This window comes from Hibiscus syriacus, unplaced genomic scaffold, assembly GCF_006381635.1.
Source record: "Hibiscus syriacus cultivar Baekdansim isolate YM2019G1 unplaced genomic scaffold, ASM638163v2 tig00001825_pilon, whole genome shotgun sequence".
Taxonomy (NCBI): Eukaryota; Viridiplantae; Streptophyta; class Magnoliopsida; order Malvales; family Malvaceae; genus Hibiscus; species Hibiscus syriacus.
The window spans coordinates 497846-517051 of NW_024061893.1; the positions used below are offsets into that span (position 1 = coordinate 497846).

General features: G+C 33.8%; 1 protein-coding gene across 1 annotated transcript; it reads right to left on the reverse strand.

Annotated features, from left to right (window-relative positions):
• Positions 1-13197: 13197 nt before the first annotated feature.
• On the reverse strand, positions 13198-14283 carry LOC120135168 (protein PPLZ02-like). The gene is made up of 2 exons (XM_039151493.1): positions 14059-14283; positions 13198-13962 (listed from the first exon to the last, which is right to left on the reverse strand). The coding sequence occupies exons 1-2, from the start codon at positions 14139-14141 to the stop codon at positions 13503-13505; spliced, it is 543 nt and encodes a 180-aa protein (XP_039007424.1). The 5' UTR covers positions 14142-14283; the 3' UTR covers positions 13198-13502.
• Between the last annotated feature and the right edge of the window lie 4923 nt (positions 14284-19206).

A 19206-nucleotide genomic window follows, 5' to 3' on the forward strand; every position in this document is an offset into this window, starting at 1 on the left:
TTCTTCGGACCGGTCTCGAGGGTTCAGTTTGGTGAGTCACCATAACTATGGTGGTGACTCACCATAGAGCTCGACGTGGACGGCTGTTATTGTGGCAGCAGAGCTTCTGGAGTCTTCTGTTGGTGTTGTCGTGGTACTGGTGTGTCGACAATGGCGGTGGAGGCGTCGGTAGTGGGGCATTGGACCACCTGGAAGTGAAACGGCGGTTGGAAGCTTGGAGATAGCTGAGGCGGCGCCGCGTGGTTGCCCTAGGGTATCATACCCTAGGGTTTTCGTCTGGAAGCATCAGGACCGTTGGATCTTGGCCAGATCCAACGGCTGTGAGCAATGGCGGCTGGGGCATGAGATGAGAAACCCTAGTTGGGTTTTAGGGTTTATTGGGCTTTGTATCTGGGCCTGAGTTCTTATAATGGGCTCTGGGATTTAATGTAATTTGTAATATTTATTTAATAATAATAATGTATAATAATGATAATAATAATTAATAACAAATAATAATAATAAAAGCAAACTGAAAAATTAGTGTCTACATCTGGTATTCGAGGCCATGGTACAAATGAGCGAAGTTGCTAGATATGTTGGGGAACTACCTATTGAAGCTAAAATAATTAAGCATCACGTAGATCCAGTTTCTTAGTTCGGAAAGAAGGTGTCATGGTTAATGAAAGAAATTATAGAGCTTAATAGGAAAGCCACGCCTTATCTGTAGTTATGAATTATTATAAAGAAACTTTTGTATGCCGATGAAAGTTGTTCTATGACAGTTAACTTTTTGGGATCAATACCTTTTTGCATACATACATTTTGCATACATTCATTATTCATTTCATGATTTTCTTTATGTATAATTTTTTTATTATTAAGATAAAATTCATTAATTAAAATTTGGAAAAAATAATATCAAAAGATTTTTCAATCGCAGTTATTCTGGCCAAAAGAGGATAAAATACAACATATTGAGGAACATCATAATAAAGAACAAGCAGAAATGAGAATGAGCTGGAGAAAATTGAAGCCAGTATTGCAAATTCACAAGACAGCATGATGCAGAAAATAGAAGACATGTTTAAAAGGCAGGCTATCATTGGAAAAATGCATGAAAATCCTGTATCTTTCGACCAAGAACCTATGTATCCTCTAGGTTTTCCACCAGAACCAATCTATCACTCTGGTACTACACCTATACAAATCAATGCTCGCACATCAGCATTTCAAGAGGCTAAACCACTGAAGACCTTCCTATAGTTTTTAATATTAACACAGAGTAATATTCAGAACTAATCTTTGTGTTTAGCTCAAAAGTATGAAAACTTTTTGTTATCTTGTAAAGGAAATTATGTTAACTTAATATAAGAAATTTTCTTTAAAATTTTCAGATGGCAATCATTCTTACATTTCTTACATTCTTACATTTATTTATTTCATAAATTTACTATATTCTTTCGGAAAAATGTCCGATTTAAATTTACAGGTGTCACCATGTTAATAGCATGTTTATTCCTAAATTTAATCAAGAGATAAATTTAGAGCAGCCCATATGTCTGGAAGAAATCAATGGGTGTGAGGATGAACTAGAATGTGATGTTCCTACTGAATTATTAAGACTGGTAGAAAAAGAAGATAAACAAATTCTACCTCACAAAGAAGAGATTGAAACTATAAATCTGGGAACAGATGAAGAAATGAAAGAGGTGAAAATTGGTACTACTCTGACAATCCAGATAAAATAAGAATTGATAAATCTTCTTCAAGAGTTCAAAGATATCTTCGCCTGGTCTTATCAAGATATGCCTGGTTTGAGTACAGATATAGTGATGCACAAGCTTCCAATCAATCCAGAATATAAATCGGTCCAACAAAAGCTCAGGCGAATGAGGCCAGAAATGTTGTTACAGATCAAAGAGGAAGTGATGAAACAAATTAATGCAGGTTTCCTATAGGCAGCCAAATACCCAGAATGGGTAGCCAACATTGTTCTCGTACCAAAGAAAAATGGGAAAGTTCGAATGTGTGTGGATTACAGAGATCTCAACAAAGCTAGTCCGAAAGATAGCTTTCTATTACCCCACATAGACACCTTGGTGGATAATACTGCAGGACACACATGGTTTTCATTCATGGATGGCTTTTCAGGATATAATCAGATAAAAATGAATCCTGAAGACATGGAAAAAACAACATTTGTAACCATGTGGGCACATTCTGCTATAAAGTGATGCCATTTGGATTGAAAAATGCAGGGCAACGTTTCAAAGAGCCATGGTAACTTTGTTTCATGACATGATGCACAAAGAGATTGAAGTATATGTAGATGACATGATTGCCAAATCCCGAACTGAAGAAGAACATATTCAAAATTTGAGAAAGCTTTTCCAAAGATTGAGGAAGTATCAATTAAAGCTCAACCCTGTTAAATGCACTTTTGGGGTAACTTCCGGGAAACTTTTGGGATTTGTGGTCAGTAAAAAAGGAATTGAGATTGATCCAGATAAAGTAAAAGCAATTCAAGATCTTCCACCACCCAATACAAAAAAAGAAGTTCGAGGCTTTTTGGGAAGATTAAATTATATATCTCCGTTCATTTCTCAATTAACTGACAAATGTGATCCAGTGTTCAAATTACTTCGAAAGAACAATCATGAAGTCTGGAATGATGAATGTTAAGAAACTTTGGATATTATTAAGAAATATTTATCCAATGCCCCCATTTTAGTATCACCAATACCTGATAGACCGTTAATTCTTTATTTGACGGTCTTTGAAAATTCGATGGGATGTGTACTAGGACAGCATGATGAATCTGGAAGAAAAGAAAAAGCTATTTATTATCTGAGCAAGAAATTTACTGATTGTGAAATTCGATATCCACCAATACAAAAATTATGTTGTGCCTTGGTGTGGGCTACTCGAAGACTCAGACAATATATGTTATATCATACTACTTGGTTGATATCCAAACTTGATCCTTTGAAATTCTTAATGGATTCACCAGCTTTGACAGGCAGAATGGCTAGATGGCAAATGTTATTATCTGAGTTTGATATTGTATATGTCAACCAAAAAGCGATAAAAGGAAGTGTCATAGCTGATTTTCTGGCCAGTCGTGTATCAAATGATTATCAGCCTTTGAGTTTCAATTTTCCAAATGAAGATTTGTTGTGCATATCCATGAATGAAGAAGTCGGAACAAATGATGCATCTGCATTTTGGAAGCTTTACTTTGACGGAGCATCCAATGCTTTATGACGAGGAATCGGGACAGTGTTAATTTCTCCATAAAATATTTATTATCCCTTTACAAGTAGACTGGAGTTCTTTTGCACCAATAACATGACGGAATACGAAGCTTGTGTCATGGGATTGAAAGCAACTATAGAAAGAAAAATCAAATGTCTCAAAATATATGGAGATTCATCGTTAGTGGTGTATCAATTGCGAGGAGAATGGGAAACAAAAGATCCCAAATTGTTGGAATACCAAAATTTTACCCTCAAATTAGTGAAAGAATTTGAGAAAGTCACCTTCAATTATCTTCCTCGAGAAGAAAATCAAATGGCAGATGCTTTGGCTACATTAGCTGCTATGTTTCAGGCAACTAAGAAAGTTGATATGATGCCAATCAAAATGCAAGTATATGAAATTCCTGCACATTGTTATAGTGTGGAAGAAGAGGTAGATGGTAAACCATGGTATCATGATATCCTGCAATATATCAAAAATCAAAGTTATCCACAAAATGCATCTGAAATTGATAAAAGAACCTTGAGAAGAATGGCTGCTGGATATTTCTTGATGGCGAGATTATGTATAGAAGAAGCAATGATCAAATGCTATTGAGAGTTTAAATACCAGCGAAGCCAGAAGCATCATTGAAGAAGTACACAGTGGAATATGTGGAACACATGCAAATGGTCTTTCCATGGCCAGAAAAATAATGAGATATGGATACTATTGGGCTACCATGCACACAGATTGCATTGATTATGCAAGGAAATGTCATAAATGCCAGATATATGCAGACAAGATTCATGTACCCCCATCTCCTTTACATGTAATGACAGCACCCTGGCCATTTTCTATGTGGGGAATAGATGTCATTGGTGCAATCACACCAAAAGCATCGAATGGGCATTGCTTCATCCTTGTGGCAATTGATTATTTTACCAAATGGGTTGAAGCTACTTCATATGCCGATATTAAGAGGTCCACAGTCTGCAAATTCATAAAGAAAAAGATAGTTTGCCGGTATGGCCTACCAGAAAGGATCATTACAGATAATGCTCTGAACCTGAACAACAAAATGATGACCGAACTTTGTGCACAGTTTAAGATCAAACATGCAAACTCAGTGGCATATCGTCCAAAGATGAATGGGGCAGTTGAAGCAGCAAATAAGAACATCAAAAGAATTATTACAAAGACCACTGAAACTTACAAAGATTGGCACGAGAAGTTACCCTTTGCTTTATATGCATACCGAACTACTGTTCGAACATCTACTGGGGCAACACCTTTTTCTTTAGTCTACGGGATGGAAGCAGTCTTACCAATTGAAGTTGAGATTCCATCGCTTTGAATATTGAGAGAAACAAAATTGGATGAATCCGAATGGATCCAAGCTAGATTTGATCAATTGAACCTTGTTGAGGAGAAAAGATTGAAAGTTATTTGCCATGGACAGATGTATCAAAAACGGATGATGAAGTCTCATGACAAAAAAGTACATCCAATAGAATTCCAAGAGGGTGATCTAGTACTAAAAAAGATCTTGCCTATACATAAAGATTTCCGTGGGAAATAGATGCCTAATTGGGAAGGGCCATACGTTGTGAAAAAGGCCTTTTCCGGAGGAGCGTTGATCTTGGAAGAAATGGATGGAAAAATTCTGAGAAATCCAATAAACTCGGATTCTGTCAAGAAATATTATGCTTGAAGAAAAAAAAAGGAAGAAAGAAAAGAAAAAAAAGAAAAGAAAAAAGGGGGGTCAAGGTGAAAACCCGCAAAGGGCATCTTGTAACCAAAGGAAGGATTTGAGTTGAAAACCTGAAAGGGCGGCTCAAATGCATGTTGATATTAGACATCTGGCAATTGAATCCTCTTAAGATTTTGACAGTTTGGGAGAAACTTCACATCTACAAGCATTTTGACAACGTTTGAGATCTTCCAGACAAAAGCTTACATCATTACTCTAAATTGTGTCAATTTGATTAATTTAGAAATACTTATGCTAATAATTTGTTGAGTCATTTGAATTTTTATCATTCTTATGCTTGCCATAACTTTGAATACAATTCTATCTATTTATTAACAAATTCCAAGTTCAATTTATTTGAGATTCAATTTATTTTCAAAAATTCAATTTATTCTTCTATGAATTAACATAATTTTGAAATAAGTTAAAGATTTCTGAATATCACTTTATGTTAATACTTTTAAAGGCATGGAATACAAAGTAAGCAAATCATCACCATCATAAAGCCATGAACAAGTCATTATTTACACTCTGGTTATATAGGGTAACATTGGTTACAATATTTCAAAAGTTGAAGATGACAAATTTTACTGTCAAACCGTTACATGACTCGAGAAGAGTAGGATATATTGGAGCAGCAGAAGAGGCAGTTTGTTGTAGCAATCATTGCAAGTAAATGCACCAACAAAAATCTTCAAGCCCATGAATGATGTTTATTTCTTCCAGTAAGGTTGTTACGCTGGATGCCACTGACAACAAGGTCGAATTCGACAAAACTACTTGTCAATTGCCCCAAGCGATCATCATTCAGTTCTTGCACATCTATTTTCAAAAGTATGCCAAGACAGTAAAAGGCAACCTCTGTATCATTAATCCTAGAAAAAAGAGATAGGAATTTGATACCACCATGGAACATGTCTCTATACATATCCTTGTATGTGGTTTTTTAGGGAAACCTAGAAGCATTTCCACCTCATCAGGTTCAAGTGAAGTAACTTTATTCCTTCCAACCCATACCAGATTCCATTTTCAGCACTCATCAAGAACATACTTCTGGACACTCGAAGGTGGCTCATCGTCATAATCTTCAAGAGCCTTACATATCCTTTCTGTCAATTTGGCACTTCCTGTACATGTTTGTAAACAGTTCAACTTTGTTCTTGGATCCCAGGAAGGCCATCATTTCTTTGTCAATGGAAAAATATCATGTATAGTGCGTGAAGAAAACAAGATAAGAGGAAATCTGTTCTCAATTGGCAGTTTATGAATATAGCCTATTCTCAGTGTAACAACATGAAAATGCTTCGAATCTACAAATTCTGGCTCTACATCGAATAAGTACTGTGATATCCCAGTCCAAACATTAACTGGAACAAGTGCCATGTGCTCATAGCATCTTCTGGAAGTGTTCTTTGAGTTATCATCTGGTTTGGTATAAACCCCAAAACCCCATCATTGGACTTGAAAGATGAGTGTGCTCATAACATCTTCTGGAAGTGTTCTTTGAGTTATCTGATCTGGTTTGGTATAAACCACAAAAACCAATCATTGGATTTAGAAATATGAATGCGCTCATAGCATCTTCTGGAAATGTTCTTTGAGTTATCTGATCTGGTTTGGTATGAAACCACAAAACCAATCATTGAATTGAAAGATGAATGTGATCATAGTAGAAATAAGAAGACCCAATATCATCTTATGGAAGTGTTCTTTGAGTTATCTGATCTGGTTCGGTAGGAACTATAGAACCAATCATTGGAATTAAAAGATGAACTGCATGATCGTCTTCATTAATAAGCTTCTTTTCAAGTTTCTTCTGCTTATTCCTTTCCCAAAAATCATAGCCCAAGTTTTGCCTTTTCTTGTAATTGGGATCATTGCATAATGGCTTCCTATCTTTTACCGGAAGAAGTGCGTCAGCAGCATTAGCCATTTGAGCAGCACATATAAAATCTGTCAATTTTGCAATTGATGATGAACCACATCTCTTCATGGCTATTGAAGCCTCAGCCTCTGAGAATCCCATTTCTTTTCAAGTATAACAGTTTACTCTCCTCATCAGAATCAGAATTCAAGGTTTTCTCGGTATTAAAAGAACTATCGATATTTGCGAAATCATTTTGAAAGATCACTTCATAATCAGATGAGTTGTTATCATAATCAACATGTTACATGAGTGCGAGCTTTTCAAGAGTCTATACTATTGAGTTTTATTCTCAAGAGATTTTGTGACATTATATCTACATCTACATTTATCAAAGATGATAGATTCTCTAATTTGAAGAAGAAAGATTTATTGGGTTTCTACAACTGAAGAAATACTCAGTTCACCAATCTGAAATCAAATAACTTAACATTCATGCATCATATTTAGGCATTTGCAAAAATAGGTGCATTTTCATTCATTCTCATCCATGTTGAAATTCGACAGGAATTTCAAAGATTTTAGCAAAGATTCAAATCCATCATTTGATGGATCAGCTTTTCCAGAAAAAGTTCATAATGAGAAGAACTCATCTGAAGAAGGAAGAAGAAGTTCATAATGAGAAGAATTTGTTCAACCTTTTGTTTAAATTCATCATTTGATGGATTAACATTGAAGGTAGAGTTCATAATGAGAAGAACTCATCATCTGAAGAAGAAAGAAGAAATTCATAATGAGAAGAATTTATTCAACCTTTCGCTCAAATCCATCATTTGATGGATCAGCTTTTCCAATTTGAGTTCATAATGAGAAGAACTCATCTAAAGAAGGAAGAAGAAGTTCATAATGAGAAGAATTTGTTCAACCTTTTGTTTAAATTCATCATTTGATGGATTAACATTGCCAGGTAGAGTTCATAATGAGAAGAACTCATCATCTGAAGAAGGAAGAAGAAATTCATAATGAGAAGAATTTGTTCAACCTTTTGCTCAAATCCATCACTTGATGGATCAGCTTTTCCAGTTTGAGTTCATAATGAGAAGAACTCATCTGAAGAAGGAAGAAGAAGTTCATAATGAGAAGAATTTGTTCAACCTTTTGCTCAAATCCATCACTTGATGGATCAACTTTTCCAGTTTGAGTTCATAATGAGAAGAACTCATCTGAAGAAGGAAGAAGAAGTTCATAATGAGAAGAATTTGTTCAACTTTTTGCTCAAATCCATCACTTGATGGATCAGTTTTTCCAGAGAAGTTCATAATGAGAAGAACTCATCTGAAGAAGAAAAAGTTCACAATGAGAAGAGCTTATTCAACCTTTTTGCATAATTTTATCACAGCATCAACCTTTCCAGAGAAAGTTCATAATGAGAAGAACTCATCTGAAAAAGAAAGAAGAAGTTCATAATGAGAAGAGCTTATTCAACCTTTTGAATGACTCTATCACAGAAGGAAATAGGTCAACATCATCCCCAGCAGAAAGTTCATAATGAGAAGAACTCATCTGAAGAAAGAGAAGAATTTATCATAATCAAGTGAAGCCAAATGGATAAAAAAAAATTATTATCTTTTCGTCTTTGCCCTATTCTTGTTAACACAAGAATGAGCAAAGAGGGGCAACTGAAGATACTAATTTTTTTTACCCATTTTTATTATTATTATTACTATAATTATTATTATTATAATTATAATAATTATAATTATTATATATATTATTATTATTATAAAAAAAATAATTACAAATAATATTATAGGCCCAACAGACTGGCCCAAACAAAAAAAACCCTAAAACCCATTTAGGGTTTGATCTCAGCCGCCGCCTTGCTTCTCAGCCATTGGATCTAACTTAGATCCAATGGTCCAGATGGTTCCAGCAGGAAACCCTAGGGTGATGATACCCTAGGGACACGTCCCAGCCGCCGCCGTAGCTTCTAGAAGACCACGCGGCGCCTCTTCTGCTGCCAACACCATTGCCGACGCTCCACCAGTGCCACGCCTCCGATGAAGACTCCAGAAGACTCAGAGCAGCCGCACACGTTGAAGTCTAGAGTGAGTCACCACTATAGCTCGGTGACTCACCGAACTCCACCTTTTGGACCGGTCCGAGATAAGCGCCGGTGATGGCTATAAAGCCATCACCCAACCTGCAAAGAGAAGAGGAACCAGCAACAACACAACAACTAAAAAAAAAGAAAGGAGAGAAGCTTACCGAGGAAGCCACGACCGCCGGACCTCACCAAAACCTTTGAAAATCGAAGGTACTTTCTTAGATTTGCTCCAATCGGGAGCTATTTAGAAGAAAAGATCACCGGAACCGTCATTAGGACGGTCCGATCTACATTGTGGTGTAAAAATAGATTTTTCCGGCCACCGGATGCGGTGACCGGTGGTGAGGACTACGGCGGCAGACGACTGCCACCCGGTGACCGGCTTCCCTCCGGTGAGGGAAGCTAGAGAGAAGAGAGAGCGTTTTCATTCTCTCTCAGTTAGAGAGAGAATGATAAAGGGGAGAAATGAGAGAGCTGGCCCAAAGGGCCAGCCGGTTTCGGGTTTAAATAGCCCTTCCCGAACGACGTCGCTTCGGGGAGGGCTATTTGTGTAATTTTTAAAGGTTAAATCCCGTCCGCAGTCATCCTAACTTGTAATCTTTACATTTTAGTCACTAAATCAATTTATAATCCTTTTAATTCGGTTCTTTAATTTTAATTTTATTTATTTTAGTCCTTTGCATTAAAATAATATATTTAGGGTAAATAATAGATTTAGTCCTTTAATTTTAATAATTAATATTTTAATCTGAATAGTATGTTTTAATTTATTTTAATCTGATATTCGAATTTTATATAATTTTAATTTAGTCACTAAATTAATAAATAAGAAAAATAGCATGTTTAATCCCTATAATTTTGAATAATTAATATTGAATTAGGTTTTTAATTATAATTTTAATTATAATTTAGTCACTAATTTTAAATATTTTCTTTTATTTTACTGCTTTTAAATATATAGTTCTAATTGTATTTTTATTGTTTTAATTTTACTTGTTTATTTATTTAAATATTATTTTTATTATTATTATGTAGTCATATAAATATATATATAATAAATAATAATTTATATTTTTTTTACATAAATTATTTTAATATTTATTTTTCAATATCGAAGAAAAGGACAGTCTTAATACAACTGGATGTCCTATTCTGGTATTTTAAAATTAAATATTATAAAAATTATAATTTAATTTTATTTAAATTATTATATTAATATTTATTAATATCGAAGAAAAGCTGTCTTAAGGCACCTAGAAGTCCTTTTCTGATATTTCTAAATAAATAAATATTTTATTTATAAATATATATAAATTATTTTTTTCTCATAATTATAATTTTGAAATAATAGGATTATAAATTAAATATATTTTGAATTTTTAAATTTCTAATAATAGAGACAATTTATAATTAAAAAGTACCAATTTTGGGCGTTGTAGGGGTTTAATCCTTCCCTAAACGTAACCGACCACGAATCCATTTTTATTATTAAAAAGAAAGAATTTTTGGTTATAAACGCAGATCAGATCATCTTTTAACTGATGTTTTCTTAAAAACTCTGTTAAAATATAATTTTTAGGTATTCGACATACCTGACCCAAAAGGCCAATGGCGACTCCCAAATTATTTTCAAAATCATTTATTCACATCAATTTTCTCGCCAAATAAATATTTCGTGCCCGGACGAAAACCGGTTACGACAAATTGGATGGAGGGAATGAAACTTGAATACTAGTGGATTACAGGGCAGGTATTGCTTAAGGAAGGTTTCAATATAATTGCATTTATGATACTGACGGTGATGGCACTAGCTATATGAAAGAAAATGATATTTACAATTAATTGGTGCATAATTAATTCCCTTAAAGATGCTCAAATAATAAGTATGATCATGATTTACGAAAGGACAATTGGGGAGGAAGAAAGAGCCTGTAGGTCCCCTTTTATCTTTGTCTCGTCTTTCTAACATAAAGAAATGGAGATTCTAAGACCGGAACCTTATGCATGTTAGCATTCACATGGTCATCCAAGTGAACAGAATGGAGACACAACAGGAAGAAGATGACATTCCATGTCATGGCATGCACTGCACCATGATGTCTCGAGGTCCTCCCTACATATAAAAATCTTAGGTTTTGTTAGGAAAGCAATTTTAAAGGGGTTTTTTTTTTATGCTTCAGAACTTGTTGAAACTAATCTTGGCCTTTTTCAGGGTGTAGGCTAACAACATTTTTGTACACTCTTGAAAAAAGTTTGGATTTTTTGCACGACTCACTTTATTCAACGAATCAAAAACAAAGATAATACCCCATTAGGATGACAATCTCAGCACAATTTTTTTTATTAAAAAATGGGTGATTTCTGGAAAGTGTTTTAAGGCCATATGATTGTCTTTACCCCCAACATTTCCTCACGAGATCTATACATCATGATTGGTTTTTGACCACTTTTCTTCTAAGGAAGATCTCACCCTTGACTCTTGTGTTCTTCCCTCTATATTTTTTTTACTAAGATGTGCAACCCAAGGGAATCAAGTAGTAAAGTTTTTTTTACTAGGTTCAGCAGCAGCAGCAGGAGCGCTACTCCACTTATTAGACCAGATACTCTGCTATTTTCAAACTCAGTACTTGAATTTCAAACATAAATCACCAATACCAATTACTACAAGAATATTCAATCAGTTCATACAAGAGCATTCAAGAATGTTCTGTATCGCCTGGTTACAGAATTCAGACTTCATTAAAGTTGTCAGATTATTGCATTTTTTACCATGAACAATTACAAGAATATTCAATCAGTTCATGAGAAGGTGGAATTACAGAATGTTTTTTTTTAGACAAGAGAATCGGTAGGTCTGTTAAAAAATATCAGAAGGCAAAGGTGACAAAAATTTCAAACGATTAATGATGCTAAACACACTAACATGCCATGATGTTAATCACTTCTGCTGAATCAAAAGTAAAACAATATAATGAAAATGAAAACAACTTTATTTATTTTCTTTTGAAATGGTTGTGGGGAACAAAATCAATTTCCAAACAGGTGAACCATCATGAAGTTTCATTGATGGAGACTAGACACCAAGTACCCAAAAGCAAACATTCATTTTTATACTTAAAATAAACCATCCATGCAAACTTATCTTTCAAAATTAGGTTAAATCATATTTGCTCTTAGATCTTTTTACTTGACAATTATTATTTCCTTTGGATCAAGTAAAAATGTTCTCTCTATCCAAAAAAAAAAGCAGTGGGATCCTGCTTATAATTTTAAGACTTGTTAGTTAAAGCTATAGTAACCATCAAATGTTTGGACCAACTTGTATAGGGTTTTTTCAGTTCAATTAAGGTTTTTGCGTTCGAGTCTTTGAGAATATAACAATGTTAGATATTTTATAAAAGAATTTAATTATTTTTATGATTCAATGTGATTCGATAAAATAAACCTTTACTTAAACCGTTAAATGAATAGGTGATGGAAAGCCGTAGTCATAAAAAGGAAGACTATTGTAAAACAAAAAGGAGAAAAGGTTAATTAGGCCTGTATCGTTGGTTAATATATTCTAAAGGTGCTCTAGTTTTCTTCCCTCGTTCTTGGGGTTGTTTCTCTTACCTAATTTAGACGTGAAGATACTGCTATTTGTAGCTATACCGTTTGATGAAAACTTAGAATATAATGCTGGGAAGTGCTTGCCAGGTTACTATATGTAGACTTTGAAGTGCGAATATGGAAAAGATATCAGTTTTATCATAGAAAACTTCACTAATATGATTGTTTCCCATAAGTTTTCTAGGTCTTGTTCTGTTGATTATCATGATTAATTTCAGCAGAAATATGTTACGAGCTCAAACTCTTGACGAATAAATGATACTAATAATTCCCCACCAACGGTAAAAAGAATGTGGCCAAGAACAAAGATGTTCCTATCGCAGTATCATTATACTAAAACCGGTGAATTACATAACTTGTTTAAGAATGAAGAAATGATCCGCACATCACGCAAAACCCTGTGATAGTGACGAATAATGTGTAGGGTACGTTTTTTGTTTATTGCTATGTGTGTGTAGCTCGACGGTTTGGTGTGGAAACCTTGAAAATAATAAAAAGGATCATGGTTCTACTGTTGCTTTGAAAAGTACAAGCATGACTTTGCCTTATCTAGGAACATAGGTTAAGTCCATCTGAATTGTGAAAATATGGCGATGGAAGTTAATTTATTATAAAATACTTGGGAACACTGCAAAACAGAATGATGGAAACTCCTACATTTCATCCTCCGAATCCATGATCGAAAAGCAAGAGACAGAGCAGATGATAATATCATATATCATAACAGAGCTTCTGTACACCGTAACATGGTAGACGCTAGGGTCTAAAGGAAGGTTCAAGGTTGCTTAAGAATGGGTTACATTAGCGAATCAATGCCACTGGCATGGAATAAAGTGTAAAGACTGAAGACCAAGCCAGCCTTAACTCCTCAAGGCTGTTGTTTCCAACGATGATGAAAGGGAGAAAAGGGGAGAAATGTAGAGAGAAAGAAGAAAGGAATGGTGGATATCCTATGGACATAGTTCAATGGAGCCATAGTCAAGCAACTCCTCAATCATTTGTTCAATGTGATCCTCTTCAAGAGATTTGAACGGTACTTGAGCTTTCTTGACAACCCGATTGGTTTCAGTCTCTTGAACTGGCAATGGTCTCTTCTCCAGCAGGTGAACTCCCATTCCATTGTCTCTACCTGCAATGCAATTGTTGCTGATGACATGTGGTGTTGGTGGCTCACTTTTTGGCTCCTTCAGTGGTTGTTGTTTGGTCATTTGAAGTGAAGCCATGTAGCATTTATGTAGTTTAGCTGTCAAAGTTGCTGATAGTATCTTGGATGATGATGATTGTGTTGCATTTGGATTATAAGGGAAGTTTGTTCTAGCTCTCGGCCCACACATAAGCCTTGCAGCTTCATCGTAAGCGCGAGCCGCGTCTTCTGCAGTTTCGAATGTTCCCAGCCAAATTCTAGTTTTCCTGTACAAAGGAAACGTTCAAGTCAGTACACATGCTTTAAGAGCGCAAACGTTCATGGTTTTCGCCGGGGCCGGGGGGGGAATCAAGTTAACTTACAAGATAGGATGGCGAATTTCAGAAACCCAAGAACCCCAATGCCTTTGTCGGACACCTCGATATCGTTGTTGTGGTCTAGCCATGTTAGTGTGAAAGAAACGTTGCTTTTGAAGAGGGGAAAAAAGTGTTTGTGGATGCCTGAGAGAGTGAGAATGATGCTAGGGAGGGGGGAGGGGTGGGAAGGAGAGGGCCTTTTTGTAGCTGACAGACATGGTGAAATTAACTGTCATCCAACTTGAAAAATGGAAGGGTCCCGCAAATTTTCAAGGTCTTGGATCTTTTGTTCTTTATCTATTTATTTACAGTTGGCTGATTGTTGAATAATGTAAGGAGGGATATTTCAAACACCAAGCACATGGTTATCAGGTTATCAAAATATATTTTGGTTCAAAGATAATGTTTCAAGATTGAGCTCTTGTTTTATTCACCCTTCTGTCCTCATGAAATTCTAAGGTCAAATCTCAATAGATTCTTGAGTTCAGATAATGACTTAAGCAAAGTGCAAAACTACAAGTTGCTTTATAAAAAAGGCTTATTTTTAAAATAAATGCCTAAATTAGACATCTCAAAAATTTTATATTTTTTTCTTCAAAATAAGTGATTTAAGTGTAATTTCGTTCTCTTATACAGGTTGTCTGTTAAAAAAATTGTTATATGTTACTGATGAGTTATTCAAATTATGTCACTTTTTCCTAGTTGACTATTACAAGTGAAGTCGAAGTGTTTTGGTACTCATTTTTGGGTGTTAGAAATTCTGATTTTACTTTTAAGTAGACGAGTTTTCCAAGTCAAAATATTTGTGACTAATTTTTTAGACTTACGATTTTTTATTTTAAAAAAATGAGGTTGAAGATGTATAAATCAAATTTGATGCACTAGAAATAGATGCATTTTCAAATTTGACACAAAAAGACATGGCAGCAAGTTCGTGACAATTTGACAGTGGATTTTTTTTTACTTATTTCATACATTTCTTGAGCAAACATTGCCAACTTGATCTTTGTTTGATGGTCTTTCATAAAGCAAATCCTAAAATATACAGAGAAAACTAATCCTTTTGAACTGCATATAATAGACGTTAGAAGTTGGTTCACGGATGGAACAAGCAGCAGCGAAGAGCACGTAATTGGACAGAAAAAACATATAAAAAAGTTGGTCTCACTCCTGGTTTACAGCTAAACCTAACCTAAATTATATAGTATTAAGATTGAAGAGAAAGTCAAAAATATGAAATGAAAGCTAATTAAAAGCCTATATGGAAACAAAATGAGAGGACCCACTTTGCAATTCAAACGCGTTATGAGATGAAACCAAAAATACATAACATGGGTGATGAAAGATGATGGATATGGTTGTCCTTTCATTACCCAACCAGTTATTGAAGGCGAAGGCGAAGGCTCAGCCGCCCACCCGATTATCTGACCAAACACGCTCTTTCCCTTACTACTACAGCCTCACATGCACGCACACTTCATTCATCCAATGCCATTTGCAAGACAAGATGTGATAGGAATATATCGTGTCCATGGAGCAGGCCGCAGTCTAAGGGATTTGGGTACCCAAGCTGGGGGTTTGAATTTTTGGAATACATACCACTAATCTCATCATTTCCATTGACTAGGTATGCCATCGTGTTGGTTTGCATCTGTTTTTTTATCAACTCCGAACTATAAATTATTAATCTGAATCTAATTTGATTTCATCATTTATAAAATCCAATTTGAATTCGATTTTTTTAAAACAAATTGGATCGAATCGAAATTTATGAATTCATAATAAATTACCGTTCCTTTTATTGACATGAAAGAGATGTATGAAAATCTCCATGTGCATATCCCTGTTTCGTTTGTCTTATTCTTAGCCCTACATTTTTTCACAACCGTATACATTGATTATTATTATTATAAAAGATATTTATTTAATTAATTAGAATTGTCAATCACAATCTAAAGCCAAATCCACTAACTTGGTAGGTTCACCAGAAAGAAGTCGGTGATTGATGAAGCAGAAGCACATGGTGTTAGTGAATAAAGCTCATGTGCAGTGATGGTAGATTGAACAGATTCATGTGGCTGGAATATGAATATTGCTTATATGTATCTATATTTGGAAAGTTCTTTTGTTGTTTTGTTTTCCACTTTGGCATCTTCCTTTATTCATTCCTGCTACAGTTTTTAAAGTAAAGGACTATTTGTGATCTATGCTCATCCCATGTTCATTGTATTTTTTAAAAAAACAAACATGAGTTTGTTTTATTATCAAAAGATGGTGCATATTCTTCAAGTATATTTAATAATACATAATTTTATATTCTTGTATAGTTTCTTTAAGTTAAAAAAAAACAGTTCATTGATTGGATTAAAACCATTCGTGGAACCAAAATATTCGACATCAAGCAAGACAATATCTGTTAATAAAGACCCAACATCATAGCCTTTTCATGGGCTGATCAGCCCGATCGTATTGGATCCAGACTTGGGTTTAAATTTTTACTCACGGGTTGATTGGTGCGGATTCAAATAAATCATTTAAATTTAATTATGAAAATATAAAATAATATTAAATTTTTATCATTTTAAATTAAAATATATGGCCCTGATCTAAATATTAATTTTATAATTAGATTTCAATTTAACTCAACTAATGAATATCTCTACCTATCATTATACTATACCTAAATTTAGTATGAATATCATTAGACCATAGTGTACTATGGTTGTTGGTTTAAGAAATTGCGTTTAATTTTGTCTGAGGTGGATCGAGGATCGCTAGTAGGATTTATGATTTTTTTCTAAGTGAATTGTTATGTTTTTATCTTTCTTTTTCATTTATATTTATTTTTTTCTCTCTTTACAATTTATGCTTATTCCTAGATCAATTTAATGATCGAGGTTCAAGATTTGATATATTGATTTTTTTTTTGAAATAGGTAAAAGGGGTCGCCTAGCTTTCCGTTCTATCCACTAGCAGTAGTTTCTCTGTTTCTTTAGGGTAATCTTTCATAAAACTGGTATCTTCGTGGTGTTTCTACATCTACCTGGCGACGAAATCAATGACACGATTGGCCTCTCTAGGATTTAATTTAATATATCCCGTAACTCTCCATTTTTTAATATATATTTTGAATTTTCTAACGAACAATGTAGGGTACAAGACATATTCTCCATCACAAAAAGGTGTTATAGAGTGGCACGTTTTACAAATTGTTTATTTTAATTTTACTATTTGTGTACAGTTTAAGGATGAGTAATGGTTTGAGTAGAAAATCATGTATCACTTACATCTCATCATAATAAATATCTTATTGTAGGGATTTCAGGAGTTGATCACCTTTTATTAATTCGAATTACAAAATATAATTTTTTATTAATTAATATTCCAATAAGATATCACGTGCTTTGTTTCGGGGGCATTGTCCCCACCCCATTTTTCTACTTATTAAAAAAATATATATGAGTAAGTATTAAATTAGAGCTCCTAATTTTAATTTGTTTCCTTTATTTTTTATGATTAACCATACCTATTATCCTATTTTTTATTTATATTTTACCCCTTAAATTAAAATATTGGCTTCATCCAGACATCTCTTATAACATCTTCTATACGCTGAGGAGAGCAGGTTGGATGTGTTTTCTCTTGGAAAAAGTCTTTAGGGACTCCACGAGACACCAACTTAGTAAATATATAAATATACGTATATATAGCAATGAATTCCAATGGCATTATTTGCTTAAATATTTAATGGCTTCTATTGTATGGATCCTTTTAGGCAAGAACTAATGTGACAGATAAGAAACGATGGGGTTCGGTCAGATCATACCTTTATGGCAGTAAATTTAATTCAGCCGTTGCAGAGGAAGATTCAAGTTCAATTAAGAGCTCTGAAGCTACTGTTACTCAGCTTATACCGGAGGCGTCAAGCGACTAAGATAACAAAAAACCAGAATGACGAGACCGAGCCAAATCTAGCAGAGAAAAAACATACATTAGTTTCCAATCGGATGAAAATATATGATAATTTTAAATTTTCAAAGGAGACTGTTTTTGCCTGCCCCTCTTCAGTCCATCCCTTGTTTCGAGGGGTAAGATCAGTTGTGTGAAGGTGGCTTGTTAAGAAAAAAATACTGTCAGAAAACATTAAAGGACTAAACTGAAATTGTACCTACTGTTTAGGGGCTAAACAATATATTAAATCTTTTTGCTAATAGGTTACATCATCAATCTAACAAGAGTCAACCAAGGAAGGATTATTTTGTGATCTATTGATAACTTTATTGATCATTAAATAACGTATAAAATGTTTGTAGACAAAATAAAAATTAACTTAAATGTTAGTGACCGTTATATAATCAACTATGTATTTATTTATTTGTTTATACATGTATTGTATTTTATTTTTATTGTTAATTTTCTGATTGTCGGAGGTTTTTCACGGAAGTTGCTCTCAATTTGACGTTAAAGACAGTCTACTATCATACCTTCCCTTTCCTTTCATTACATATGAAAATAAGGATTTTGTTATTGTTGTTTAAATTAATTTCAGGCCGCTATCTGTAATCGGGTTATTTGAGTTTGATAGGTGGCCCCCATTGATATTAGTATCCATTTTTTCTCCTTCGCTTTCTGGGCCTACTTCAAAGAATACTTTCCTTGTCGAATGCTATTATTGGTAGGTTTATAAATGAATAGAATTTAAACAATAGATTTTTATTTATATTAGTTTATTTATTTATAAATTGATCTAAGAATTCTTTTTAAAGTTTTTGTACATAATTAAAATTTTAAATCTAGAGAATTAGATAATGTAATTTTTTATTGATGGAAACCATCATTAATTGTTATAGTATTAACATGTTAATTACAAATATTGACATGGTGATCCATATATAATAATAACGTGATAAATGAATTCAAATGATTTTTTTTAAATTTTAAATATTTTATTTTTTTTTAAATTTTGAAGGTCAATTTAATGTTTAAGTAAAAAAAAATTAATTTTATAATATTTAAAAATTAAACATGTTACTAAATTATAATTAAAATTTTAAAACAAATAATTTTATTTTATTTATCAGCGAATTTTAAATTATTCCTATAGTATTATCTCATTCATCATCAAGAATAATCTATATATTTTCTTAATTTTTA

What these genes read in the sequence shown, in the direction of transcription:
- LOC120135168 (XM_039151493.1), bottom strand. Translation starts at nt 14,141, where the DNA reads ATGGCTAGACCACAACAACGATATCGAGGTGTCCGACAAAGGCATTGG. An exon ending in GAAATTCGCCATCCTATCTT is followed by an intron (nt 13,963 to 14,058) that starts GTAAGTTAACTT and finishes TCCTTTGTACAG; the next exon opens with GAAAACTAGAATTTGGCTGG.